Below are 25,610 nucleotides of genomic sequence, written 5' to 3'. Positions count from 1 at the left end.
AACAACACTCAGCTACAAAAGCTTTTTCTCAGCACTTTTCTCCTCATGGCAGAAATTATGAGAGGCACCATAAATTATTTCTGTATACTATACAATTTTATAGACTATTTAGTGTACATAAACACTAAGTAGTAATCACAATCATATAAAATTCTACTTCATTTGTTTATATAGAGCCATCTATAATGCTGCTTTTTTTTTTTAATTGCAAATAATGAAAAAGGCTGAAAATACCTTCATCAGTTTTAAGATTCAGGGTTTCCTAAAAAAAGATTTGTCATTTGTGAGAGATCTGGCATCAAGGACGACCGTTTTGGGACTGGGTGCAAGTGTATCTGCTCTCATTGTTCCTTTTACACACTGTTGACTGACTTGTAGCAATTTCCGCTATGCCTGCTGGTCCGCCCTCCACTCCTCTCTCCACCCAGAAAGAAGAGAATCTTTCTGGCCTTGAGGAGGTATTCTTTCAGCAGTGATAGTAAGCAGTGTCTAGTTCAAAATGCACAAACCAACTCTTGTTTGAAACGAACTATTCATTCTTTGATTTCTCAACATCTTATTGCTACAGTGGCTTCCATCATGGTCACACCGAGAGGTACACGGCTGAGTTTGAAACGGGATCAACAACAATCAAGCCTTCCTCTTGAGTCTCCAGGGTCTCCACATGGCTTTTTCAGAGAAGGTTGAAGTCATTCCGACAGCACTGATTTCTTATTCCTTGTATGGGCCATTTTAAATATTAAGTACTACTTGTAACTATAAACAAACAAGTCTCTTCTCTGCCTCCCTCTGTTTACCTGAGGCCAAACACATGAGAACCTGCCATTCAGATCAATTCACCAGCCACAGACACGTGATCTTATTACTTTGTGGTTCTGGACTCTGTCCCATGGTTCACTCCCATTCTCTCCATCCCTATTCTTTACCTCTGGTTCCAGTTGCTATTTAGTCCTGTTTCTTCTCATCCTCCTGATACAGTCTTGAGAAACCCTAGGAACGATGGAGCTGATTTGGAGCTAAGGGACTCACCCCTCACACAGGGGAAGGGACCAGGAGGGACAAGGTTTATAGGCTGGGGGCCAGGGAAGCTTAAGTAGAGTGTGCACAGCAGGAACCTGTGTGTCTCATGCCAGGTGATTTGTTTGCCGTCTACCAGCCTCTGTGCCATTAAGTAATAAACAGGTGTGACTGCAGAGCACCCTAAATGCAAATGTCTGTAAGGTGATGTGCTTTAAGTCAAGGACTGCTTGTATGAGGTATGATCGAGAAATATAGTGAATATTTAAATTTAAAAAATTTATTATAGTGAAAGACACATTGCCATTAATTCCCCTCAAAATACTCTCCCTCACTTCAAACACATGTATCCTATCGCTCTTGCCATTTTCTGAAGCAATTCTGGAAGTCGTCTTTCGTGAGTGTCTTTAGTTGTGCTGTCGTGGTTGCCTCGATGTCCTGAATCGATTTGAAATGTTTTTCTTTCATGGTCATTTTGCCTTTGGGGAAGAGCCAGAAGATGCATGGTGCCAGATACAGTGAATAAGGTGGATGAGGACACACCGTGATGTTTTTATTCGATAGAAATTGTTGTACACCAGAAGTGATGTGTGACATGGAGCGTTGTCATGACGGAGAATGAAGTAAAGACAAGAAAGAGGACTTCCAGAACTGCTTCAGAAAGTGGCAAGAATGATGGGATAACTGTGTTTGAAGCGAGGGGGAGTATTTTGAGGGGAACTGGTGGCAATGTGTCTTTTACTGTAATAAATTTTTTTATTTAAACATTCACCATATTTTTTTATCACACCTCGTAGTACGTATATTTACATTTATGTAAGTGTATTCCCACAATTTTTTAGGCAGTTCCAATAATAGCACATCACCCTGCTTACAAACAGGTGGTCCCTGTGTATTACTGACACGCAGGGAGATGGCTATGATGTCAAATGAAACTATCTTAAAGAATGTGAAATTTTAAGGATGATTTGAGATGCCAGATGCATGAATACACAATTAAGTTAACACAGCCAAGCCTTACCATCCTAAGTATAGAGCTTATTACTCTTATAAGGTATTCTTATTATTCTTATCATTGAACAGCAGTATGTAGCATGAACCTTCAAAAAACATTTTTCACTTTCCCTATTTGAAGAATTTGGCAGGTGATGATGAAATGTCAAATAGACAAGATAATTCCCCAAAGGAAAGACTATCACTTTTGGAAGTCACTGTGTGACTTCCCAGTGAAAACAAAGTAGGAGATGCCCTCCTTATTGAGTGTTAAATATCTTTTTATTTGCTTTGTAAAGATGCTTGTAGAGTCTCAAGTAACAAAACGCAAGTGAGTTAATTGCCTCCAGTAAAATGTGGACACACTTGCTTTCTACGGGTTGCTAGAATACAAATGTAACTGTCAGTGTTCATTATTTAGATTACATTGTTTCCAAAGCAACTTTGACAGTTATAAATAAAACTCAGAAATGTTCAGTTTGGAAAATGGAAAAAAAAGATAAAAATAAATGGAATTTAAATTGCTTTAGAAAGCATTAGTCTATGTAGGGATTTATAAGGGAATAAGAACTGGGCACCTTGTTTAAGGATTTTTTTTTTTTGTATTAAAAATACTTGATTTCCAAGTTTACATTAAATATAAAATAAAATCTGAACTGCTTGTACATAGCAGGACAAATAAAATTTTTTTTGCAAGTGGTTACTGTTTTTAGCATATTATGTATACAAAATGAGTAGAAGTAATCCTACAATAAATCACACTTTTTGGATACTGAGTCTAAGTAGAGACTTGCAGAACAACAGCAGAATTATGATCTTTCCACTTAATGTGTCAAGCAAACTGGTCAATTACAATGACGCAAAATGTGGCAAAAAATGACTGCCTTGTAGCCACTGATTTTGTTGGAATTTGGTTTTCAGGAACAAAAGTAAAGGAAGGAAAGAGAAACGGAGTTCAGGAATGAAAAGGTATTGACCTAAAATATTATCTGTACAGTAAGTTGCAGAATTCTTTCTACCTTTGGTCTGGAAAAAGAACACCTAAAGACACAGAACAATAAATCTTTTGACTTAAGTCACCTCATTAGGATGGGAAAATGCTCCCCACCAATTCTTCAAGAATACACGAAGCATTGTTACCTTTGGCTACATCAGTGGCCCAGGTCATAATGTGATCCATGTCCATCTCTTCACTTCTGTTACTGTTAATGTAATCATACAGTGATCCCAGAGAAGCATATTCTATTTTTAACAGAAAGATAAGCATCTGATTAAAACCAAGGTGCATTTCATATATAAGACTTCATGTTTTCATTGGGAAGATGTATTTAAAAACTTAACAAATGACATCAAAAGTATATAAAAATTGTTCCATGCTGTGGTTTCTAAAAGTTAATATTATCCTGGAAAGAAATCTATTAAAGACAAGACCATTAAGAGAACAAATAGACTTTAGCCAAAGGTAAAATAAAAAGCCATTTGGATGAACTGAGAAACATAAAGATGTGTTGGAAGAATGTATTAGAAACAAAGGCAGGCATGTACATACGTATTGCTTTAAAAAATTGTTATTCTTTTGAGATAGAAGATGAGATAAACACAAGTCAGAGAGTTTATGTGACAATGTTAACAAATCTACCTTGTTACATCAGAATTTCAAGGAGTCCTCAAAATTTAGCACAAAAAAGCCAAGAGGAAATTCCTTTAAAAATGGCTTTGAGGTATAAATTACATACCATAAAATTCACCCACTGTAAGTGTACAACTTGATGCTCTTTAATAAATTTATAGAGTTGAGAGTGATGGTTGACTGTAAATGAGAACAGGGCACTGTTTGGGATGGTGAAAAGGTTCTGAAATTGGATTGTGGTAGTGATTGTGGTATCAGTACTTCATTCCTTGTTACTAGTGAATAATATTCCACTGTATGGCTTTACCAAATTTGCTTTGCTCATTACCAGTTGATAGACATTTGAATTGTTTCCAGTTTTTGGCTACTATGAAAAATGCTGCCATGAATATTTGTACACATGCCTTTGTGTGGACATATGTTTTCATTTGTCTTGGAGAGGAATGTTCTCATTCTTAGGAGTGAACTTGCTAGGTCATATAGTAAATTTATGTTTAGCTTTTTAAGAAACTGTCTATAAACATTTGACAGAATTCACCAGTGAAATCTTCTGGGTCTGGGTTTTTTATTATGGACATATTTAAACTACTAATTCAAATTAATTTATTGGTGATAGGCCTATTCAGATTTTGTTTCTTCTTGAATCAGTTTTGATAATTTGTATCTTTTTAGGAATTCATTCATTGCATCTAAATTGTCTAGTTTGTTACATAAAGTTGGTCATAACATCCCCTTACAAATCCTTTTAAACTTCTGTAGGGGCAATAGTGTTGTCCTCTTTCATTCCTGATATTGCTAATTTGTATCTTCTCTCTATTTATTTTGTTCATCTTTTCAAAAACCAAATTTGTACTTTCACTGATTTACTCTGTTATTTTTCCATTATTACTGAGTTCTACTCTAATCTTTATTTCTTTTTCCCCCTTCTCCCCTTTCTTTTATCCAGTGTGACAATCTCTGTCTATTGATCGGGTTACTTAGACTATTCACATTTAATGTAATTATTGATATGGTTGGATTTACATTTGCCATCTTGTTTTCTACGTATCTTCTGTCCTTCTCAGTCCTCTATTCCTTCTTTATTGCCCTCTTTTGTGTATTTTTAATTTATCATTTTAATTCCTTGGAGAATGTTTTACTATATTTGAGTGGACTTCCTTAGTTGTGGCTCAAGGGACTATAAAATGCATCTTAATTTAGCACAATCTACTTCAGATTAATACTCTTAATTATAGTAAAGTATAGAAACTTTCCTTCAAATTAGCTCCATTCTCTCCTTTATCCCTTATGCTATTACTGTAATATATACATGTACATATACTTTATAGTCAACAATGTTATAATTATTGCTTTATACAGTCTTATGTTTTTAAAGATATTAAAAGAAATGAGAATAAATATATTTATGCAGTCTTTTATATTTACCCATATATTTTATATTTCCAGTACCCTTTGTTTCTTCCTATGGATTTGAATTACTACTGTTGTCATTTTTTTCCCTCCTCAGGCTGAAGGACTTCCTTTAGTATTTCTTGTACGGCAGGACTGCTAGCAACCGATTGTCTTATCCTTTTCCCAAAACTGTCTTTACTTTGCTTTCATTTTTGAAAGATAATTTTGCTGGATACAGTTTTTTATTTTAGTACTTTAAATGTCTATTTCCTTTGGGCTCTATTGTTGTAGGTGAGAAGCCAGCCATCAATAATATTGTTGTTGCCTTGTATATGAGTTTTTCTCTTGCTGCTTTCAAGAATTTTCACTTTGTCTTTAGCAACAATTTGACTAGGACGTGTCTAGGTGTGCATTTTTTTTGACTTTATCCTACTTGGAATTCATTAAGGTTTTCAACTATGTAGATGAATGTATTTTGGCAAATTCGGGAAGTTTTTTAAGCCACTATTTCTTCAAATATTTTCCTATTTTTATACTTTCTACATCTCTTCGCCTCTCCTTTCGATTATACATTAGTTGGTATACTTGATGTTGTCCCATAGGTTTCTGAGGTTCTGTTAATTTTTCTTCAAAGGTTTTCTTTTTCAGATTGGATAATTTCTATTGGCCTAGTTTTAAGTTAACTGATTTTTTTTAATGCTATCTCAAATATGCTGTTAAGTCAACTCTAGAGAGAATTTTTAAATTCAATTATTGTCTTTTTCAACTCCAGAATTTCCACTGGGTCCTTTAAAAAAAATAATAATTTCTATCTATTAGATGAGATTCTCATTTGGTTGATTCATTATTTTCATACTTTCCTTTAATTCTTTAAACAGTTTCTTTTTGTTCTCTGAACATACTGATGTTTTGATATCATTGCATGCTAAATCCAATGTGTTTATTTGAAGAGGCAAGATATGTGCTATCATTTCCAATCCATCTGATCTCCCAAACTTGGCTCAGTTGTCCTATGTGCTGCTAGGCCACGGCATGATATTAATGCTGCAGAAGGTTAGCTGAAAAGTTCACATCTTTATTTGGTAGATACTTGTAAACAAACACTGAATTAAAACTAGCATCTTTAGGAACAAAGACAATCTTATAAAATTAATACATTTTAAAACATCAAAACTTGGCTAAGAGGTGTCTTGAATAATCAACCTTATAGGTTAATAAAAGAGTTATCAATACACAACTTACCAATACCTCAAATTCTGAAATTTGTGTTACACAGAAATGTTTAATGGTAACAGTTGCTTACTTATGGGCGCTATTGGGAAATAAATATAAATCTAAAAAGAACTAATCAATGATAACCAAAGATTTTGGGTAGGTATAGGTATGAGCTGGGAATGCCAAAGTTGTGCATGAAATAAAGGACTGTCTAGTCTATAAAAAAACTAAATAAAATCAAACTTACTCATCTAACTACTTGGATTCTTTCTTTCTCTTTTGGATTAGAAGACCCAGGTTGAATATGAATAAGAATGTGTTCCACATCCTCTTTGGGATGGACAGAAAACTTATGGAAAAAGGATTCACGCCATAACTTAAGTCCCTTTTCTACTCTTTGTACTCACCTCAAGAAACTAGAAAACTTCATGAACGGTCCATTTTGTTAGTTAAAGCTAAATCTTCCCCCTCAAAAGCATTAAACATAAAGCATACAAAACAAGAGGCAGAGTTTTTAATCTCTTTGGAGTATCACACTTTCATCTACTAGATAAGAATAACTTAAGACACAAATGAAGATCAGACGACTGGATTTGGATTTATAAGGTAAACATAACCAATAAAAAGTAAATATAATGGATTAGGAAACAAAGAGCAATATGATAAGTGGCTCAAAGACAGGGCTTAACTTTAATTAAATCAGAAATCTGACCTAAAGGTTAAGCATGGTTTATACTCTAACAATATAACCAATTCTTGGGTATTCAAGTTAATAGGAAATATATGGGCTCAAGATAAAAACTGCCATATACCTCATTTTAGGCATAAATCTAAAGATAATTAATTGAGGATAAAACACCCTCAACTTACGAACTTTGGTAAAAATGTTATTTATCAGAATAAAAACATGTTAAAATGCCTGCCATCAGAAGATGGAAGTAACAGCAACCATGTCTGTTTGAGCTTAAGAACCAGTGTGCTCAGGGCTTGCACGCAAGAAGGAGCTGCTGCACAGAATCAGAGAAATGTCTACCACTCTGCTTCCAGCACCAGGTGGGTGACCTTAGGAAAGTTACTTAAGTTAGAGTTGTAATTTTCTTATCTGCAAAATAGAAATTATTTTACCTATCTCATAGTTATTGTTAAGTATTAGATGAAATAATTTATGAGAAAGTATATAATCCAATCATTTTAATTGAGAGTGTTTAGTTGTTATTTTCTATGAAGACAATCTAAGTTCTTAACCACTACAGCAACAGACAGGGCTAATATTTTAAGGTTTTCTTGTCTGTTTTGTTTTAATCAAAGAACTGCCATGACACATTATTATAAAATTGGACATTATACTTATTATACACTTAAAGTTGCTCATTGGATTGCAGAAATATGAGTATAAAGTATTAAAAATATGTATGTTTCTGTGTTTCTATATGGCAAAATTTTCTATGTGCTACTTTTTGGAAAGAATATTTCTACCAGTTATAAACTGCAGTTCCAAATTATGTGATAATTTAGATCAAGGTCATTACCAACCCAGATGACCAAACCTGAAAAATATTGTTCTCATGTCAGAGACCTTGAAGAAAGAATGCTCTAAAGGGATTAAAATGCCTTGCAAAGAATTACAACATGAACAGCTCAAGAAATCTTAATTTGTAAAAGGTCACAGAGTTACAAAAAACATCGCTCATTTCAACTAATTAAATGAAATTTTAGTTAAATGGCACCTTTAAATATTGGTATTGCAGCTGCGAGTGCATTTAAATAGCATTTACGCAGATATAATTAGCACAATTAAACATGGGTAGAAGTGGAAACACCATTCTTAATTATATTGATATAATCAGTTTTATTAATGCTTTATAGCAACAAAAGTGACATCTGACAGTAGCACACAATTCATGACTGAACCTAATATTAAACATTTTAGCATATTAAGGAATCTAAAGCTACGTAATTGAAGAAAGAAAGAAGTCAAATAATGAGTTCCTACCTGTGACAATACCATAGTTGGGAGGTTCAAGAATGACTCCATAGAACTGGATGATGTTTCTGTGACTGAGGACGCTGAGTATTTCTGCCTGGAGAAAAATCAAAGACGAAACTGTGTAAAATTTCACATGTATGAAAGTCTAATAAAATAGGCTTCCAATTTTTCTTTTACACACATGTACAGAGATACATATGTGCTCAACAATATGTGATGCTGACAGAAACTCAGCCTTTACCAGTATTCTTGAAAGTTTAAGACTTTCTACTGAAGCTTTCTGAACGTTTAAAAATGAAATGGGGTTGAAGTGGCAACAAAAGAGGTGCTTGCTCCATTGATAGTGGAGGAGGATGACTAAAGAGGGAGAGACCACATTTATTTACAGTAAAAGTCCTCTTCCTGATAGTCAAATATATTTTTTTCTGCATAATACTTCTTCTGGGATGCTACAGCAAGACTGAACTTCTATCGGTTACATGAGTAGTCATGATAAAGCTAAGGCAGGGGTTTTTAACTATTAATGGAATAGATTCAGGTAGTACCCATGTATGTTATTTACCGAATCCTCATTAAAAATATGTTATTTCTCTTCTACTGTATGCAAAAGGTACTGTAAAGGATATAAAGCTAGATTCTTGACCTTCAATGGTGACTTGATAGAGAAGCCATACTTTCCACTTTGAAATGTATTATTACCTACCCAAAAACTATAATGCGGAGTGACATGGTAAAAAATAAATTACGTTTATTAAACTTAATTTTTGAAGTGAAAAAACAGAGATAGCACAGTGTATTTCTGCTAACATCTACAGAAGGATGTTCTCTAGATTAACAAAATCACATGTAGTCATTAAAATTTTATTTCTTTTGTGGAGATAAAATATGGCTAATCAAGAATTGTAAATACAATTAAGTACAAATTCATGTAAGTTAAATATAGAAAATGTTTAACACGTTTAAATGAAAGGCATGTTATTGGCAGTAAGTAAATAGGAGATTTATAAGTCTCCACTCCAGAAAGGGGATTGAGAAGAATGTCATGAGTTAATGAAAGTGGAGAAGGCTTGGCCAGAAAGGGGATTCCCTTTTGGGAATCTGAACACTGAATTAGTGTTATTTGTTATACTTTTTTTCATAGGTTAAGAGTTGAGATTTTATTAAAAACACTGGAAAACTTGTTTTGAAGGCAGTATAGCTAGGTAGAAAACAAATTTAAATGTTGATGTGGGATCAATATGGAATTGAGAGAAAGGAAAATTATCATTGGATGAGACACTTATCAAGGTTGATTTGACAATGTTTTTCTTTTAGTAATATAGATGCTGAAGGGTGCTATCAAAACGATTCTTTAACACTCACTGAGTGCCTCGTGTACTCATATGTAAAGGTTCTGTGTTCATCAGGCAACCTTCTTCTCATAGATTTCCAGGTAGGAAAAACAGGCATTAATTGGGCAATATAATTATTCTTTCATATGGCAATTCTATTTCTCATTAAGAAATGGTAAATGAACTTTGTTGTAAAAAGAGTTCACGTAAAGTTTGGAAATCCTAACTTCCACATTTCTAAGGGGCAGATCAACTCTTTGTGAGTAAACCATTAGCATTTTGGACCATTATTTGTCAAAATAGGGGAGTGTTATCCTTTGGTATGTTTTGGTATATCTTTGGGGTATCTAAATTCTGTGCCACTAAAAATGTTTTTATCAATAAAGAGTAAATATAAGAATATTCTGAATCCTGGATGATGATTTACCATGACATAAGATTTTCGGTGTTCCAGCTAGTTTTTATGTTTATATTTAAGATTGCCATGTGATACCTTAGAGACAGAATTTATCTTTTCAAGTACTGGTAAGGATGTCTAATAGCTCTTGAGTTGGAATATGCTAACATCAAAATAACAACCATTATCTTGTGCCTCATTGTAATGTTCATATTTCAGTTTTTCAGTTATGAAAAACTATACTCTTGCAGTATGTTCTGCAAGTAAAAGACATTTTTATGGAGTAAGACTTTAAGTTCTAATTTAATGAACTAAGAATTTGATTAGCATCATGAAAACAACATACTACTTTAGAGTACTGTTGTACTAGTTTCATGGATATGGGCTAATAATAAACAGAGGTAGAATGAATAAATAAGTGGTATTTGCAGCAAATAAAGGTAATGCCATGAAGTTAGCAATTCAAACAAACTCCACCAGAAATAACTGGGATTAACTGAGTTTCTAAAACCTGTTCTGCAGCAGTCAGTACCTGATAGCAAATGGATGTATTATGTAGATTTGCTTTTACGGGCACTTGTTTGCCAAATGTTCATTAATAAAACTGTTGTAGTAAATATGCAACAAATAATTTTTCCTTAAATTGTTGTTTTCCCGACAAATTCTGGGATACTCTAGAAAATAGGCTGCCCATCAAAATAATAGTTTAGTGGCTTTAAAAAAGTTCACTGTTAAAAAGGAAACATAATAATAACTAAGACTAAAATAATGGTCCATTGTGTCCAAAAAAGTAAATATATCTTTTTACACTGCTAAAATCAACAAAAGCCATTTACTTTCAGTAAATATTATTTGATAAAAATTGTTTGTTTTAGTTGTATTGATTTTATAGTTTTATTTTTATTTAATTGAAAAATTGGTTTTGATTTTACAACAGCTAAAAGCATGAAGAGTTAATTCTTAGTTTTATGTTTGTATATACTAATGTTACACTGAAATAATTTTAGTCAATACTGGAAATCTAGATGACTTAATTTTCCTACATTTCTCATTTGCAAAATGCTATTCTAGGGACTCAAACAGATACTTGTATGCCAACATTCAGAGCAGCATTTTTACAATAACCAATGGATGGAAACAACCCAAGTGTTCATCAGTTGATGAACACACTAACACAACGTGGTACATAAGTACAAAGGAATAAATTCAGCCATAAAAAAGAATTAAGTTCTGGCACATGCTACAACACAGATGAACCTTAAACACATCATGCCAAGTGAATAAGCCAGACACAAAAGGCAAATATTGTATGATTCCACTTACGTGACATATCTTGAATTGGCAAATTCAGAGATAAAGGAAGTAGATTAGAGGTTACCCAGAGCTGAGGGGAGGAAGGAATAGGGAACTATTGCTTAATACGTAGAGTTTCTGTTTGCAGTGATGAAAAATTCTGGAAATAGACAGTGGTGATGGTTGTACAACACTGAATGTAATTAATGCCACTGAATTGTACATTTAGATATGGTTAAAGTGGCAAATTTTATTTTATATATGTATATATATATATATATATATATATATATATATATATATATTTTATTGCAACAAAGTTTTAAAAATGCTATTCTAGACTTCTGCAGAAATGAACAGTAATTGTGTGTGTGTGTGTGTGTGTGTGTGTGTGTGTGTGTGCACGCGTGCAGTTTTCCAGATTAGGACTTGAGGATCTAACGAAAGACTGGGACAGACTAGAATAATTTTAACTTGGGCTCAAGGATGTTCCATAAAATAAAGCATCCCAATGTGAGATACAAGTGGAGTAACCACAGGTCTACCCATAAAAATGTCTAATAGCAATATCCTTATCAGAGCACAAAAATGTCTACACAGATATTGTGTTTGCAGTAAATATGTGACTGCTCCTGTTGTTTCCAGCCAAGGCTGCTTTCTTCCTCCCTGTCTTTCCTCCTCCCTGTTTTCTTCTTTCTTTATAGAAAAATTACAAGGGTTTGAGGAGGAGGTATTTGTTGTTTTATTTTATCTGGCATCTCTATTGATTTACATGGGGAGAGGAGCCATTAATTTGGTTGGCTGTTTCCAGAAGTCAACCAGCACACAGGTTCCAAATGGCTGATTCAATCAGCGAGAATAAGAGAAGTTAAATATCATAATTTTACTAAATTAAATTTAGCTAAATTTATCAAGTATCATAATTTAATTAAATTTAAGTTTAAGAAAAGTTTTAATTCCCTTTTTTTTTAAAGTACTTTCAACAATTTTATAAGATTTAAAATTAAGTAGTATCGGGGGTGGCCGGTTACCTCAGTTGGTTAGCATGTGGTGCTAATAACACCAAGGTTGCCGGTTCGATCCCCGCATGGGAAAGAAAATTAGTATCTTCATCCTCAGAGCAATCCCTTACCCTCAATTCGAAACTTTTTTCAACCTAATCCCAAATCTATATGTTTCTTTAACATTGGAGAGTTGCCATAGAATCCTTGAAGATTCTGTGTTTTTAAAGCTTGTCTTACATTTTTTAATATTCTACTGAGAGCCTAGATTATTTACGTGATAAATTTATTAAAAATAAAATTGAGTTCACTCCCTTTTGTGAAATAAAGATACTGACAGCACTCTACTGATCACTATGGAATGAAAGCAATAGTTTATGAAGACCCATTTCATTAGGCTGGCAGGCTCCATTTATATCTTATATTAGGAACAGACTTTTCTCCCTGGTTGTCAGCAGCTATTAGCCTCTGCATTGCAGATTGCGTCTCCCAGGGTCCATCCTTCTGCCTGTAATGTGGTACTGACAACCAAGACAGCAGGTGTAAAGACCCACAGTACACTTGTACTGCCCACGAGTATGAACTGTTCCTCTTTGGCCCTTGGTGTGCACGGTATTGAAAACACTATTCCATGGACCCTGATCTCCGAGGTCCTCACCAATTCCAAGATTCTATGTTTCCATCAGAATATAATAGTACAGCAAAGAAAAGTGGCTCATCCAATCAGTCAGAGGAAGCAGTCTCGTTATTGCACTGTGCATTCAAGGTCAAAGGCTCTTTCCAAAGACAGCTCTTTCTCTAAAATATCAACAAGATCCAGGGTCAGTATATTCCCCCAAAGTTCAAGAAGATAAGAGAGGATAATATTTTAAAAATAAAAAATAAAAATTACACATATAGAAGAGAGACTGGGAAGAAACAAAACAAAATATTAATTGTGCTTATCTTTAGGTAGCAGAAAGATCGTTAAGTGAGTTTAAATGTTTATATATTCCCGAAGTCTTTATAATAAGCCGACATCATTTTTAGTCAGAAAAAGTAATACATGCATGTCATATGTAATATATATGACTAGGACATGTAAATATAAAATTAAAAATATTTATTTGTATGGAAATTTTGATTTCCCTAGTACTGAATCAAGAAGAAGTAAAACTCTTTCCATACCTTCCCATAACTACCCTGGGCATATAAAAACTGGTTTAGTTAACCTCTGATCTAGGAATTTCTCCTGACATGGCTTCGGAACAAATTAGTATTCAACTGGTCTATTCTTGAAGAAGGCCACACGTTCTCAGGGGACAGAGTCCAAACCTGTGGGTGCTGGAAACTGAGTGCACTCTAGATTGATTTCAACCTACTCAGTGTTTTATTCAATGACATCCCCCTCCCTGTTGCCCTTTAGGGAAGCCTTTCCTACTTTGGTCATTTGCAGAATGTCTAGGATAACACAACATGAGGGAAAAAGGTCAGATGTTTTATGTACAGGAAGCACTCAATAGTATTTGAAGGATGAACATACAAATAGCATTTGATGATAATGATACTTAGTGTTTAAATAATTGCTATTGAGAGTTCACGTTAACAAATGTTTACTCTGAACAGTACAGTGAGAAAAGTAAAATGACAGTGGGTGTGGAATTGCTTCAGTATTCGTTCTGTTCTTTTACACGCATAAGGGTTACTAAGGCTATTATTTCCTAAGAATGACAGTCAATCAATTACATAACCACAGTAGAAGATATATTTGAAATTTGTGTTCACCAGCTCATTGTTGATTTAAACTTTCACAATAAAGACTGGATACCTACACTGTCTCTTGCAGGCTCTGGCAATCAAATGAGCACCATTTCCTGAGAGCCTTTTCCTGCTTTGGCTATTCTCCCTTGGCTCAGCATTGTACTTTTCAGATTCAGAATGCTGAGGATTGCTTAGCCTTAAACATTCCATTTCCAATTTTCTACCCAATATGTCTTACCATATATTTCCAAAATCACCTCTGCAGGTAAGATAGCCTTTTGTCAAATCTGCACTTTCCCACACACTATGGCAGACACTCCTATACCACACACTGAGAAATGGAGCCCTGATTCTCAGTAGCAGGGCTGCATTTCAAGCAGGCTCCCTGCTGTAGACTGAATGTGTTCCCCTAAAATTCATATGTTGAAATCTAACCCCCAGTGTGACTGTGTTTGCAGGTGGGGCCTTTGGGAGGTAGACAGGTCATGAGGGTGGGGCCCTCATGAATGGGATTAGTGCCCTTACTAAAGAGACCCCAGATTGCTCTTACCCCTTCCACCATGTGAGAAAAGAGCAAGAGGATAGCCATCTATGAACCTGGAAGGGGGTTCTCACCAGAAACAGAATCTGCTACTGCCTCAATCTTAGATTTCCCAGCCTCCAGTACTGTGGGGAATAAAAGTCTGTTGTTTATAAGCCAGCCCCGCTCCACCCCCGTCGTCAGTATTCTGCTACAGCGGCCCAAGTGGACTCGGCAGTTCTTTTCCTGGGACAGGCCAGTATCGTACAAGTCCACAGCAACTGATCCAGGCCTTTTATGAACAGGGCAGATTCGAAAAGACAATGCCACTGGTCTTCTCACTACAGCATACCTCTTATCTTTATCACCAGAACGACTGCATTTAGCTTGATTTAAGAACTAAAACAGTGTTAACAAATCTTTAAGGTCAAAACATCTAGTTCTTTCAGGCAAGATGGGGGTAGAACTTCACTTCTGTTTCATGCTCTGATTATAAAGGTAACTGAGGCAGCATGGTTAATGTCAGGAATCAGAAGATTTATACGCAGCAGATCACCAAAACCAGGGTCAAAAACAAGAAAATGCTATTTAATTCATTGCATTTTTAAGTATCGTGGCTAGGGGTATTTTCCTAAGATAAAAACTTTATTCTTACCTGTATGACAAGATGGAAAACCAGTCCCTCTCCTCCTGAAAATGCAGTGCTACAACAACAACTTAAAAAGTAGGCATGGATGATTTTTCAATCCTGTATTTAATCACGAGAGTGTCATACACAGGTCTTGCTCTCTGAGTCACGTTAGGCTGAACGAGACCCATTCAGTACCACAGGCATATGGCAAGCAGCAAACCTCACAGCTCTGTAGGTGCTCTTTCAAATGCTGCCCGTTAGGTATTCAGGGAAATAAAGCAGGGTAAATGAGCTGAATTCGGGTTCCCTAATACAATACAGCTTATATTCCTACTGATGTCTGATATCACGAAGGCTTTTCTTGGGAAGAAATATGGCTAGAAGAACTAAGAAGAAAAAAATAAACCAGTCATTCTGCTCATTCTTCATGAACAACTGAGACAGAGCCACGTGAGGTTTATTACAAACATCCCCAGTGCTGGGAAGTCTCTATTGCTCAATGGTTTTCCTGGTGGGTTGCAGCAGACTACCACGTGTGGTCACCCGGAGAGCAGCCTGGGCTCCCCTCCAGGAATCCAGGCTGCTGTCCAGAAAAGTACATACCCAACTAAGGGCAGACTAACCTGGCAGCAGGAAAGGGTGGCTCAAACTGAATGAAACAAATAGTGAAGGTTCAAAAACAGGGACTTGAGAGAGATTGCCAAATCATAAAAAAGCTAAGAGATTTTACATTCTTAGTGCTCACAACAGAATGTCCCTGAGATGACATGAAAAAAATCAAATATATTGTAAACAACCTATATTCAGTTTGGGTGAGAAAATATAAAAAAACCCAGCTTTCCCTAGACAACGTACGTTAACTTGGTCAAAGAGATAACTTGGTGCTAAAATTACACAGAAAACTTCCCCAAACAAAGCCTGTAGGGAAGACCCGGTGGCTCAGGTGATTGAAGCGCCATGTTCCTGACGCCGAGGTCACCGGTTGGATTCCCACATGGGTCAGTGAGCTGCGCCCTCTACAGCTAAGATTGTGAACAACGGCTCTCCCTGGAGCTGGGCTGCAGTGAGCAGCCCAAGGTTGGCGTGTGCTGCTGTGTGCTGCCACGGGCTACCGGTGAGAGCTGCGATGAACTGCTGTGAGCGGCCAATCCATGAGTGGAGACTGACTGCCTCAAGGGTGTGGGGGGGGGGCGTGGAGTGCAAGGCTCATAATACCAGGGGGCTGTGTCCTACACAACTAGACTGAGAAACAATGGCTTGAACCAGAGTTGGGGGGGGAGGCAGAATAAAAGGTGGGGGGAGAAAGCCTGTAAATTAGCCCTGAAGTATGAACTAACAAAGAATTATGCTTTAAAAAAACTGAATAGCAATATAACTTAATCAAACACATGATTGGAATTTCCACTACGTAAATGGAAATTTAAATTCTAGCTCCAAAATGGACAGCCCTAAACCCTGGATCTTGTTTTCCTAGAAAATGACTTGATGGACAAAAATTCTCTTTCAGATTCTCTCAAGCTTTAAATTTCTATCCATTTTTGTAAAAAACCCAAAATTACTGTATTATTAAGAGTACTTTACAGAGAGTGGGAACTCAATAAATATTTGATGAGCCGAACTGCGGTAATTAAGCACGGTGCAGTAGGACAGGATTGAGCAGGCCTGAGTCTCGGCTCTGCCACTTACGAGACAGGTGACTCTGAGGAACTTATTCAACTTCTCTGGGCCTCAGTGTCCTTATTTGTAAAAGGGGGATGGTAATCCTACCCAGTGCCCAGCAAATGCCCAGTGGTCAGCCAATTCTAAGCCCTTTCTCTGAGAGCTTACCCCTTCCTTTGTAACCAGTTTATCATTCAGAGTCAAATCAAGCTTGTGGGCAAATTCAGATCTCTTCCAAGAGTGGATTCCATTTTCCTACATATGTTGCTTGTTTTAGTTACCTTTATGTATTAATTATATTTGACCTTCCATGTTTATCTATGTTTTTACCTAAATGTAGCACTTTAACATTTCCAAAGCACTTATCTTATTTGACTCTCACAAAAAAGTTAGACATTTTATCGGATTTAAGAGTTAAGAAAACTAGGTCTTTGATTTGACTTGTTCAAGCTTACTTTCCAGGAGCCTAGTAAATGTCAGTAAAAAAATTTCAGTTTAGGTCTCCTACCTCTGCCTCTTTCCCAACGCTCTCTCTTTAAAAGAAAAGTCCAAGAAAAATATGAGTCCTTTTATCTAAACTTTTTTAAAATTAAAAGCTGCCCTTGCTCAAAGATATTCCAATCTGCAGACTCCTCTATAACAACAGCTAATATTTATTGAGTGCCTACTATGAGCTAGGCTAAGCACTTCATGGAGATCAAACCTTTAAATCCTCAGAGCAAACCACGGACTTGGGCCTACTATTATCTCCCTTTCACAGGGGAAGAAACCTAGGCACAGAGAACTGTAAAAACTTGCCCAAGGGCACACACAGTAAATGGCAAAGCCACGTGTTAAATACAGGTAGTCTGATGTCAAAGCCCTGCTTATAATCACTAACCCATCCCACTTTCCTTTACAAACCTAATTTGCATACAGAATGGAATGGTAGTTTATAGAACATCCAAAAATTACGACAGGCCTAGAAAATTCCAAAGCTCTCTTTAGTCAGTCATGGAGGTGTGAGAAACAACTCATCACCTCCCTCTTAAGGCCTCAGCCGCTGCCCCCACTACGAGGTTTCTGTGCCTTCCTAACACTCGACTGTACATGATCAAGTCAAGAACCAAGATGTACTTCTCCACAGGCACAAGCTATCAGGCCAGCTGGCAACAACCAAATTTATGGCTAATAAAACCAGTTAATTGCACAGCATGAGGCACCCTCTCTCTATGCAAAAATTACATGGTTAGGAATTTTGAGCGACTCTCACAATCTGATTAGCTAAGTGCTTTATAATATTACTCTACAGAGCAACAGAGTTTGATTATTTACATCCCATAAGAGAAATGTTTGCCACATGTATTATGGAAATCTGCAAAATGAGTTAGAAGAATCCAGGCAAATTTAATTTTAAAATAGTCTGAAAAGTCCTTTAACATCGTGTAGACGCCAATTAGACGGTATCTTAAATACCTGGATTCTTCAGCTAAATTAATGATCCTACTATTTCTGGGTTCCGTCAGCATACTCAAACAATAATTAATGACAAAGGCATGTGTGTGACATCTGCCAGACTCTTGATTAAGGAAAGAAGTACCAAACTTTGGCAAATATGTAGTAAAAATAATCTGGAGGATGGAAGATAACTTGATCAAAGGTATGAACATCATTAATAAAGGTGTGTGTGTGTGTGTGTGTGTGTCTGTATGCACACACACGCACACACCGCACATGCACACGTGTGTATTTAGTGGCAGTTAGGGATGGTAAGCTATAATGGCCTAGAACAAAAGTTAAAGAGATAATAAGCACTGGCCGGGAGAAGAGGTGGGGAGGGGAGTTGCAGGGCGTAACTTCCCCGGTTAGGTGGGTCCCCCTGTGGAAGGGCAGACTAATCGAACTATCAGCAGAATGTAGTATCAGAACATATTCAAATCCCATTACTAACTCCTCTAGTTCTGAATCTATACTCACGAAACGATCTCTTTTTAAGGTTGTTTCCCATATAATTCACCTACAGATAGAAAAATTTTAAATTACCAAATTGATTTTATTCTTCAGTCTCAAGTCAAATATCTTAGTATGATTTAACATCCTGAGTTCACTCGACTCTGAACTCTTACGATGAAATTTCTGAACACACGAAGCAGAAGCTACCATACTAGGGATCTACTTGGGCAGCTACCAGAGCTTCCCCTAGGGGGTGCCGTCATTGTATCATTGCGATCGGTAGACCTCCTATAGTAGGAAACTACTTTTCAAGATAGCCTATTCTATTGTCTCAAATTACTAGAGTTGACCTATGTAACTTCCTGTGTTCCTGACTTGATCTGGTTTGCTATACCCATTTTAGCTCAGATTTTTATCTCATTTCCAAACACTGCCTGACCCCAAATTCCGAGTTTTCTCTTTGCTTGGAGAATGAGTGGGTGGGTGTCCTTAATCTGACTGTGACTCTACTTAACACTTTAATGCCGCTGAGTAGAAGGAAAGAAAAAAAGCCCCTTTAAAGGCAGGATAAATGGTATTTAATGACACTGTAACTGGATCCATTCCTCCCTGCCTGTTGACTGGATTAGTGTTCATGTAACAGATTCTTTTTATTTCCTACAACAATGCTTAGAATGCTGGAGAGATCAGAGACAGGCCTCAGTTTATACTTTGAGTTCTGTAGGTGGAACTCCTCTCATGCAACAATCATCACTAAAAGTCCCAGAGAAAATGATTCAAGATCTTCTATATAATACTGCTTATCAACTGCCTGTGACCCTCAAGAGACAGGAATCATTTTGCATGTAAACAAATATAAACCTGGAGACGACTCATGCCATGTACCAATCTGCATCAGAGCAACACTTCTGGCAACCCAGACATTTATTGACAAAACACAGAAAATCATTGCTGAATATAGCTGAGAGGTAGTAACAGTGAGGCCAGAGATAAAGAAGAAAATACATGAGAACATCAGCATGTTTTTTAGGAGACAGACAAAAGATTGTGGGCATGAGAGTATGGAGCCTGTTAAGAGCATACAGAGAGGTCTACACATTTCTTTAAGGCTGGTAGAAAGGGATACAGATGAACCGGATCACATAAATATTATCATTACCATTCTTTTGCAATCACTGACTGTCATAACTATTGGGCTTCAGAAGTTGTGAGCTGAGTACTCCCCACTCATACATTACCTAATACCTACAGAGGGTTTCCTCTGTGGCGATACCTTACATACATTAACTCATTTAATCCATGAAGTAAGTACTATTATTATCCCCAGTTCATCTCTAAGAAACTAAAGAACAGAGAGGGTAAGTCATTTGCCCATGATCAGATAGCTAAGAAGCAGTGAAGCTAAGATTCAAACCAGGCAGTCTGGTTAAAACCTATGATTTTAACCATGACGCAACACGTCTCTCTCACAAATGAATATCAGTTTGTAAAATCACGTAGGCATCCATGTCTATACATGTACACGGATGTACAATACTTTTCTATATATTACACCTGGGTACACGAACTCATCTGTGACTGGACATATACCTTGGACTTTGAACATAGCATATACTCGAATGTATTCATTTGATCTCAGTATGGAAAGAATTCTAGAATCAGAATCAAGAGACCTACATTCTAGTCCTGGTTCTGACAATTAACGGCTGCGAGATATGGGGCTTCAGCTTACTTACTGATAAAATGTAAAATGCGGAGGTAAAAAGGGAAGAATGAACGATCTTCTAAATTCTAAAGTCTCTTCAACTCTAACGTTCTGCCCTAAATCTGATTTACGTGGTATGGGGTGTGGCGCAGGCATGGGTACTTCTTAGAAGCTTCCCAGGAGAATATGCTGGGCAGCCCGGATTCAGACCCACTGGTCTAGCGTGATTCTGCGGCAAGCTGAATTGTAGCCGAGACAGAGCTGCGGATAGAGCTCGATTTCAGCTCTATCACGAATGAGCTGTGTGGCCTGCAAGTTTCAGCGTCACTGAGCTCACTCGCTCTTCATCTGTAAAATAAGTTAAAAAAATACCTGCTTAAGACAGCTTAAAACTAAATTTACAGGGAAAGTACATGCTAGGCACATGGTTTTCCTCAATAAAGGGTAGCTGCTAGAAATTGTACCTAAGAATGAACAAAGAAAAAAATTTTTTAAAGGTGCAGGGAACTGGATTCAGATAACCAGAACTATGAATTGCCAAAAAACAGATCCAAAGACTGACAGCAAGAGCACAGTGACACTCATAAAGGAGAGAACAGGCCAGGACACGACCATAGACCAGAGAGAGTCTAGTGAATGCAGCATCGGAAAAGACTTATGTCACCTGGCGTCGTGCATACTCATGTGGTAAGGACCACGGCTGGTGGACGAATCTCTAAATTCAAAGACCAAAATATACCAAGATGACTGCAAGTTGTTAAGCCTGGTTCTTCAAACTTCTAAACAAATCTCTTAAAGGGCCCCACTATTTTTAAAATCAAGTGCCAAGATGAAATAAAGTGAATATTACTTCTCTTTTCCACTTACAGGGTAAAGAATCTGGCTTACCATCATTAGCCTCACAACGACTGCATTTGATGGGGAATCTGAATTCCATGGGACAGTTCTTGTGTTCTCAGATTCCTGTGTCAGAAGTCACAGAAGACCACACCATACCACCATTCTTTTTCGAAACTAACTCTCTTTGGCCCTGACTATCATTCATCATAATGAAGTTTCTGTTGTATTGGTTTAATCAAATGAGCCCCCAAATAGGTACTGTATTCTCCATTCAAATACGGAAGGACTACTGACTCGAAGTCAATGGGAAAACATTTTTGAGTTATTTTTCCAGTAGTGAACACGGACTGCCATGATATTACCTGTGAAATGAGGATATTATCTCCCGGCTCTCCAAAGGCTGCTGGGAGGAGGACATGGAAAGCAGTGTGTTCTTAGGAGGCAGCACTGAATACAGACACTGAACGAGGGAGACCAGGGCTCGGTTGTAGTGGTGGCTTTTCACCAAGTCTCCTGCATGCTACCCAGCAAGTTACTTAGCCTTCAAACATTAGAAATCGGTGGAATGGGGGATAATAAGAACTATTAAATAATCTTAAAAAAATAAACTTTTGGAATAATTATTTTGGAATAATTTTTAGATTCAAAGAAAAGCTGTTTTAGACTGCATTTAGATTCAGGGAGAAGAGAGGAGAGCCCCTGTATAGCCCTCACCCAGCTAACACCTTATATTACTATAGTACATTACTATTAGCTAAATTCCAGACTTCGTCTGGACTTCACCAGTTTCTCCACTGACGTCCTCTTTGTGTCCTCGGATCGACACCAGGTACCACATCCCATTTAGTGGTCGTGTCTCCTGAGTTTTCCCTGAACTCATATCACAGGGTTTTGATAAGAATCAAATACATGTGAAAACGTTTTATAAAATGTAAAGGAACGTTACCATATAATTTACCGTTGTTATGCATTAAATGAGTTCCTGCATATAAAGCCCCAAGAAAACTACTTGGAATGTACTAAGCTCCAAATATTGGTTATGAGCATTAGCATTACAAATACTTACAGCTGCCCTATATTATGACCAAGTCTACATGTCTTCAACAGTTGCTTGGGGTTCAGAAATCCTCTATGAGTATAGATTTTATGTTCTCTGTAAGAAGTCAGCTTTATCGAGTTAGCCCTTGACCAAATCTTCAAAAACACTTTGCTCTAACCAACTAAGTCAGTAAAAGCAGTGTGCTGTGGCAGTGGCTCCTGGCTGCATTCTGTTTTGTTTAGGGTAGCAATGTCCCCAACCAAAACTTTCATCCCCCAACCCCTCCTTGTAGCTAAATGTGGCCATATGACACAATTCTGGTTATTAACATGAAAGAATTTATTCACATGCAAGACAAAATTAAGTCGGATCCCTTCTTCACATATATAAAAATTAACTCAAAATGGATCACAGACATAAATGATGAGTTCAACCATAAAACTCTTACTAGAAGAAAATATAGGAATACATCTTATTGATCTTGGGTTAGGCAAAGCCTTCTTAGATATGACACTAGGAGTACAAGTAACCAAAGAAAAAGACATGAATTGGACTTTGTCAAAATTAAAAATGTTTGTACTTCAACAGGCACCATAAAGAAAATTAAAAGACAACTCACAGAATGGGAGAATATATTTCTAAATCAGATATCTGATAAGGGACTTGTATCTAGCATACTTAAAAACTCTTACAAGTTAGTAATAAAATGACAAATAACGCAGTTAAAAATAAGCAAAGAACTGAATAGCGGTTCTCCAAAGAAGACAAACAAATGGCCAATAAGCACATGAATAGATGCTCAGCATCATTACTCATTAGGAAAATGCAAATCAAAGCCATAATGAAATGCCATGTCACACCCAGTGAGATGGCTATAATAATGATTCTAAAAAGACAGAATCATAACAAGTATTGGTGAGAAGGTGGAGAAATTAGAACCCTTATACCCTTTTGGTGGGAATGTAAAATGGTACAGTCACTTTGGAAAATAGTCCGACAGTTACTCAAACATTAAACATAGAATTCCACATGATTCAGCAATTCTACTCCTAGGTATACACCCAAGAAAACATATGTCTGTACACAAATGTTCATAATAGCATTATTCATAATAGCCAAAAACTAGAAACAATCCCAATGTCCATCCACTGATAAATGGACAAAGAACAAGTAGTATATACATACAATGGAATACTTGACAATAAAAAGGAATAAAGTGAGTGATATTGTGATTTCTAAGAAATACATACTTGGTCTTTGTCTCTGTTTCTGTCACAGGACTCCTAAAACCCTTGGAATTTCCTAAGTGATGAGAACAATAATGGTATCTTTTGTTATGGCAATGAGATGACTTTGGGAAAGCACCTAAGGGTGGGGGCTGGCTGCCAGGAGAACCAACCCTGTGATCAGAGGCTTGGAACTTCCAGTGTCCCATCTCCCTGACCTCTGGAGAGTTGACTCAACTGCCAATGGCCAATGATTTCATCAATTGTGCCTGTGCTATGAAGCCTCCATAAAAACCCAAAGGGGCTGGGTTTGGACATGTTCTGGGCTGGCGCACACACGGCGGTGCTGGGGCAGCAGCACATCCAGACAGGGCACAGAAGCTCGGCACCCCTTCCCACAGACCCTGTCCTGTGTATCGCTTCCATCTGGCTATTCTTGAGTTATATTGTTTATAATAAACTGGTGATTTAGTAAGTAAAAGCATTTCTCTGAGTTCTATAAGCCCCTGTAACAAATTAATCAAACCCAAGGAGTGGGTGGCAGGACCCTCCAACTTATAACTGGTTGGTCAGTACAGGTAACCACCTGGACTTTCAACTGGCATCTGAAGTGTCTGGGTGGGGCAGTCTTGTACACTGAACCCTTTACCTGTGGAATCTGATGTCATCTCTAGGTAGGTAGTGTCAGAATTGAGGTGAATTATAGGACACCTTGTTAGTGTCTGAGAATTGCTTGTTGCATGTGTGGGAAACCCCCTCCCCATGTTGGAATTGGGTCCAGGAACCCATTTAAGTAAATACATGTTATAACATGGATGAACCCCGAAAATATACTAAGTGAAAGAAGCCAGTCACAAAAGGCCATATTCTATTTATGTGAAATGTCCAGGAAAGGCAAATCCACAGAGAAAGAAAGTCGATTAGGATTGCTTAAGGCTAGGGTGGGAGGGAGTTGTTGGAAAACAGAAATGATTGCAAATGGATATGGATTTCTTTCTGGAGGGATGAAAATATTTTGGAAGTGATTGTGGTGACAGTTGCGTAACTGTGAATGTATTAAAAACCATTTAATTGTACACTTGAAATGGATGAATTATATGGTATGTGAATTATATTTGATTTCACATTCAATTTTACATATATGAATATACATGTATATATTCATATGTACATATGAAATTATTGATTGGTGCTTTGGAAGAAGCCCTTTAAAAGGAAACAGACTTGGCTGGCTTGTTCCTTTGCTTTTTTTAAAAACCTGAACTTTGTTTTCTAACTGAGGTAAAATATATATGCCATAAAATAAACATCTTAAGTGAATAATATAAAGAGTTTTGATAAATATATGCATCTGTGTATCATGCCAATGAAGATGTAGAACATTTCCAACTTTCTATGCATCCTCCTGTCACTACCATTCCTCAGAGGCACTGTTCTGCTTTCTATTATGATAGATTTAGTTCTGCCTTTTCTTGAACTTCACATAGATGTAATCACACTGTATGTATGATTTTTTTACTCAAGATTATATTTTTGAGATTCATCTACATTGTTGCTTTTATCAGTAGTTAATTCTTCATTCTTTTTATTGTTAATTAGTATTCCATTTTATCAATATAATACCATTTGTTTACGCATCTATTTTCTTTTTATGAACATCTGGGTCGTTCCGAATTTTGGGCTGTTATGAATAAAGCTGCTATAAATATTCTTACATCAGTCTTTTTTGAACATATGTTTTCATTCCACTTGGGTAAATGCCTATAAGTTGAGTTGCTAGATCATAGGGTAGATGTTTATTAATTTTTGAAGAAACAGCTAAAAAACATCCCAAAGTGGTTGCACAGTTTCACACTCCCCTAAACAACGTATGAGAATGTACTCATTCAGATTCTCGCCAACATTTGTTAAAATTTTAAAATTTTAGCTATTCTAGTGGGTATGAAATGGACCTCACTGTGGTTTTAATTTCCATTTCCTTACCGACTAATGCAGTCGAGCACTTTCACCCATGCTTATTGATTATCCCCATATGTCTTCTTTTGTGAGATGACTTTTCTTT

At 36.7% G+C, this 25,610-nt stretch overlaps 1 protein-coding gene across 4 annotated transcripts in view; it reads right to left on the bottom strand.

The window, feature by feature from the left end:
* Nucleotides 1-25,610, bottom strand: part of MAP3K20 (mitogen-activated protein kinase kinase kinase 20) — a 163,779-nt gene that overhangs the window by 78,079 nt on the left and 60,090 nt on the right. For all 4 annotated transcript variants that reach the window (XM_019727455.2, XM_019727457.2, XM_019727456.2 and 1 more), the window contains exons 3-4: nucleotides 8,241-8,328; nucleotides 3,151-3,252 (exon numbers count right to left, since the gene is read on the bottom strand). In XM_019727455.2, the coding sequence (XP_019583014.1) occupies nucleotides 3,151-3,252; nucleotides 8,241-8,328 (190 nt within the window). The remainder of the gene's footprint in view (nucleotides 1-3,150; nucleotides 3,253-8,240; nucleotides 8,329-25,610) is intronic.

This window comes from Rhinolophus sinicus, linkage group LG01 (assembly GCF_036562045.2).
Source record: "Rhinolophus sinicus isolate RSC01 linkage group LG01, ASM3656204v1, whole genome shotgun sequence".
Taxonomy (NCBI): Eukaryota; Metazoa; Chordata; class Mammalia; order Chiroptera; family Rhinolophidae; genus Rhinolophus; species Rhinolophus sinicus.
Note: the sequence above shows the minus strand (reverse complement) of the source record. Positions and strands in the feature narration are given on the sequence as shown.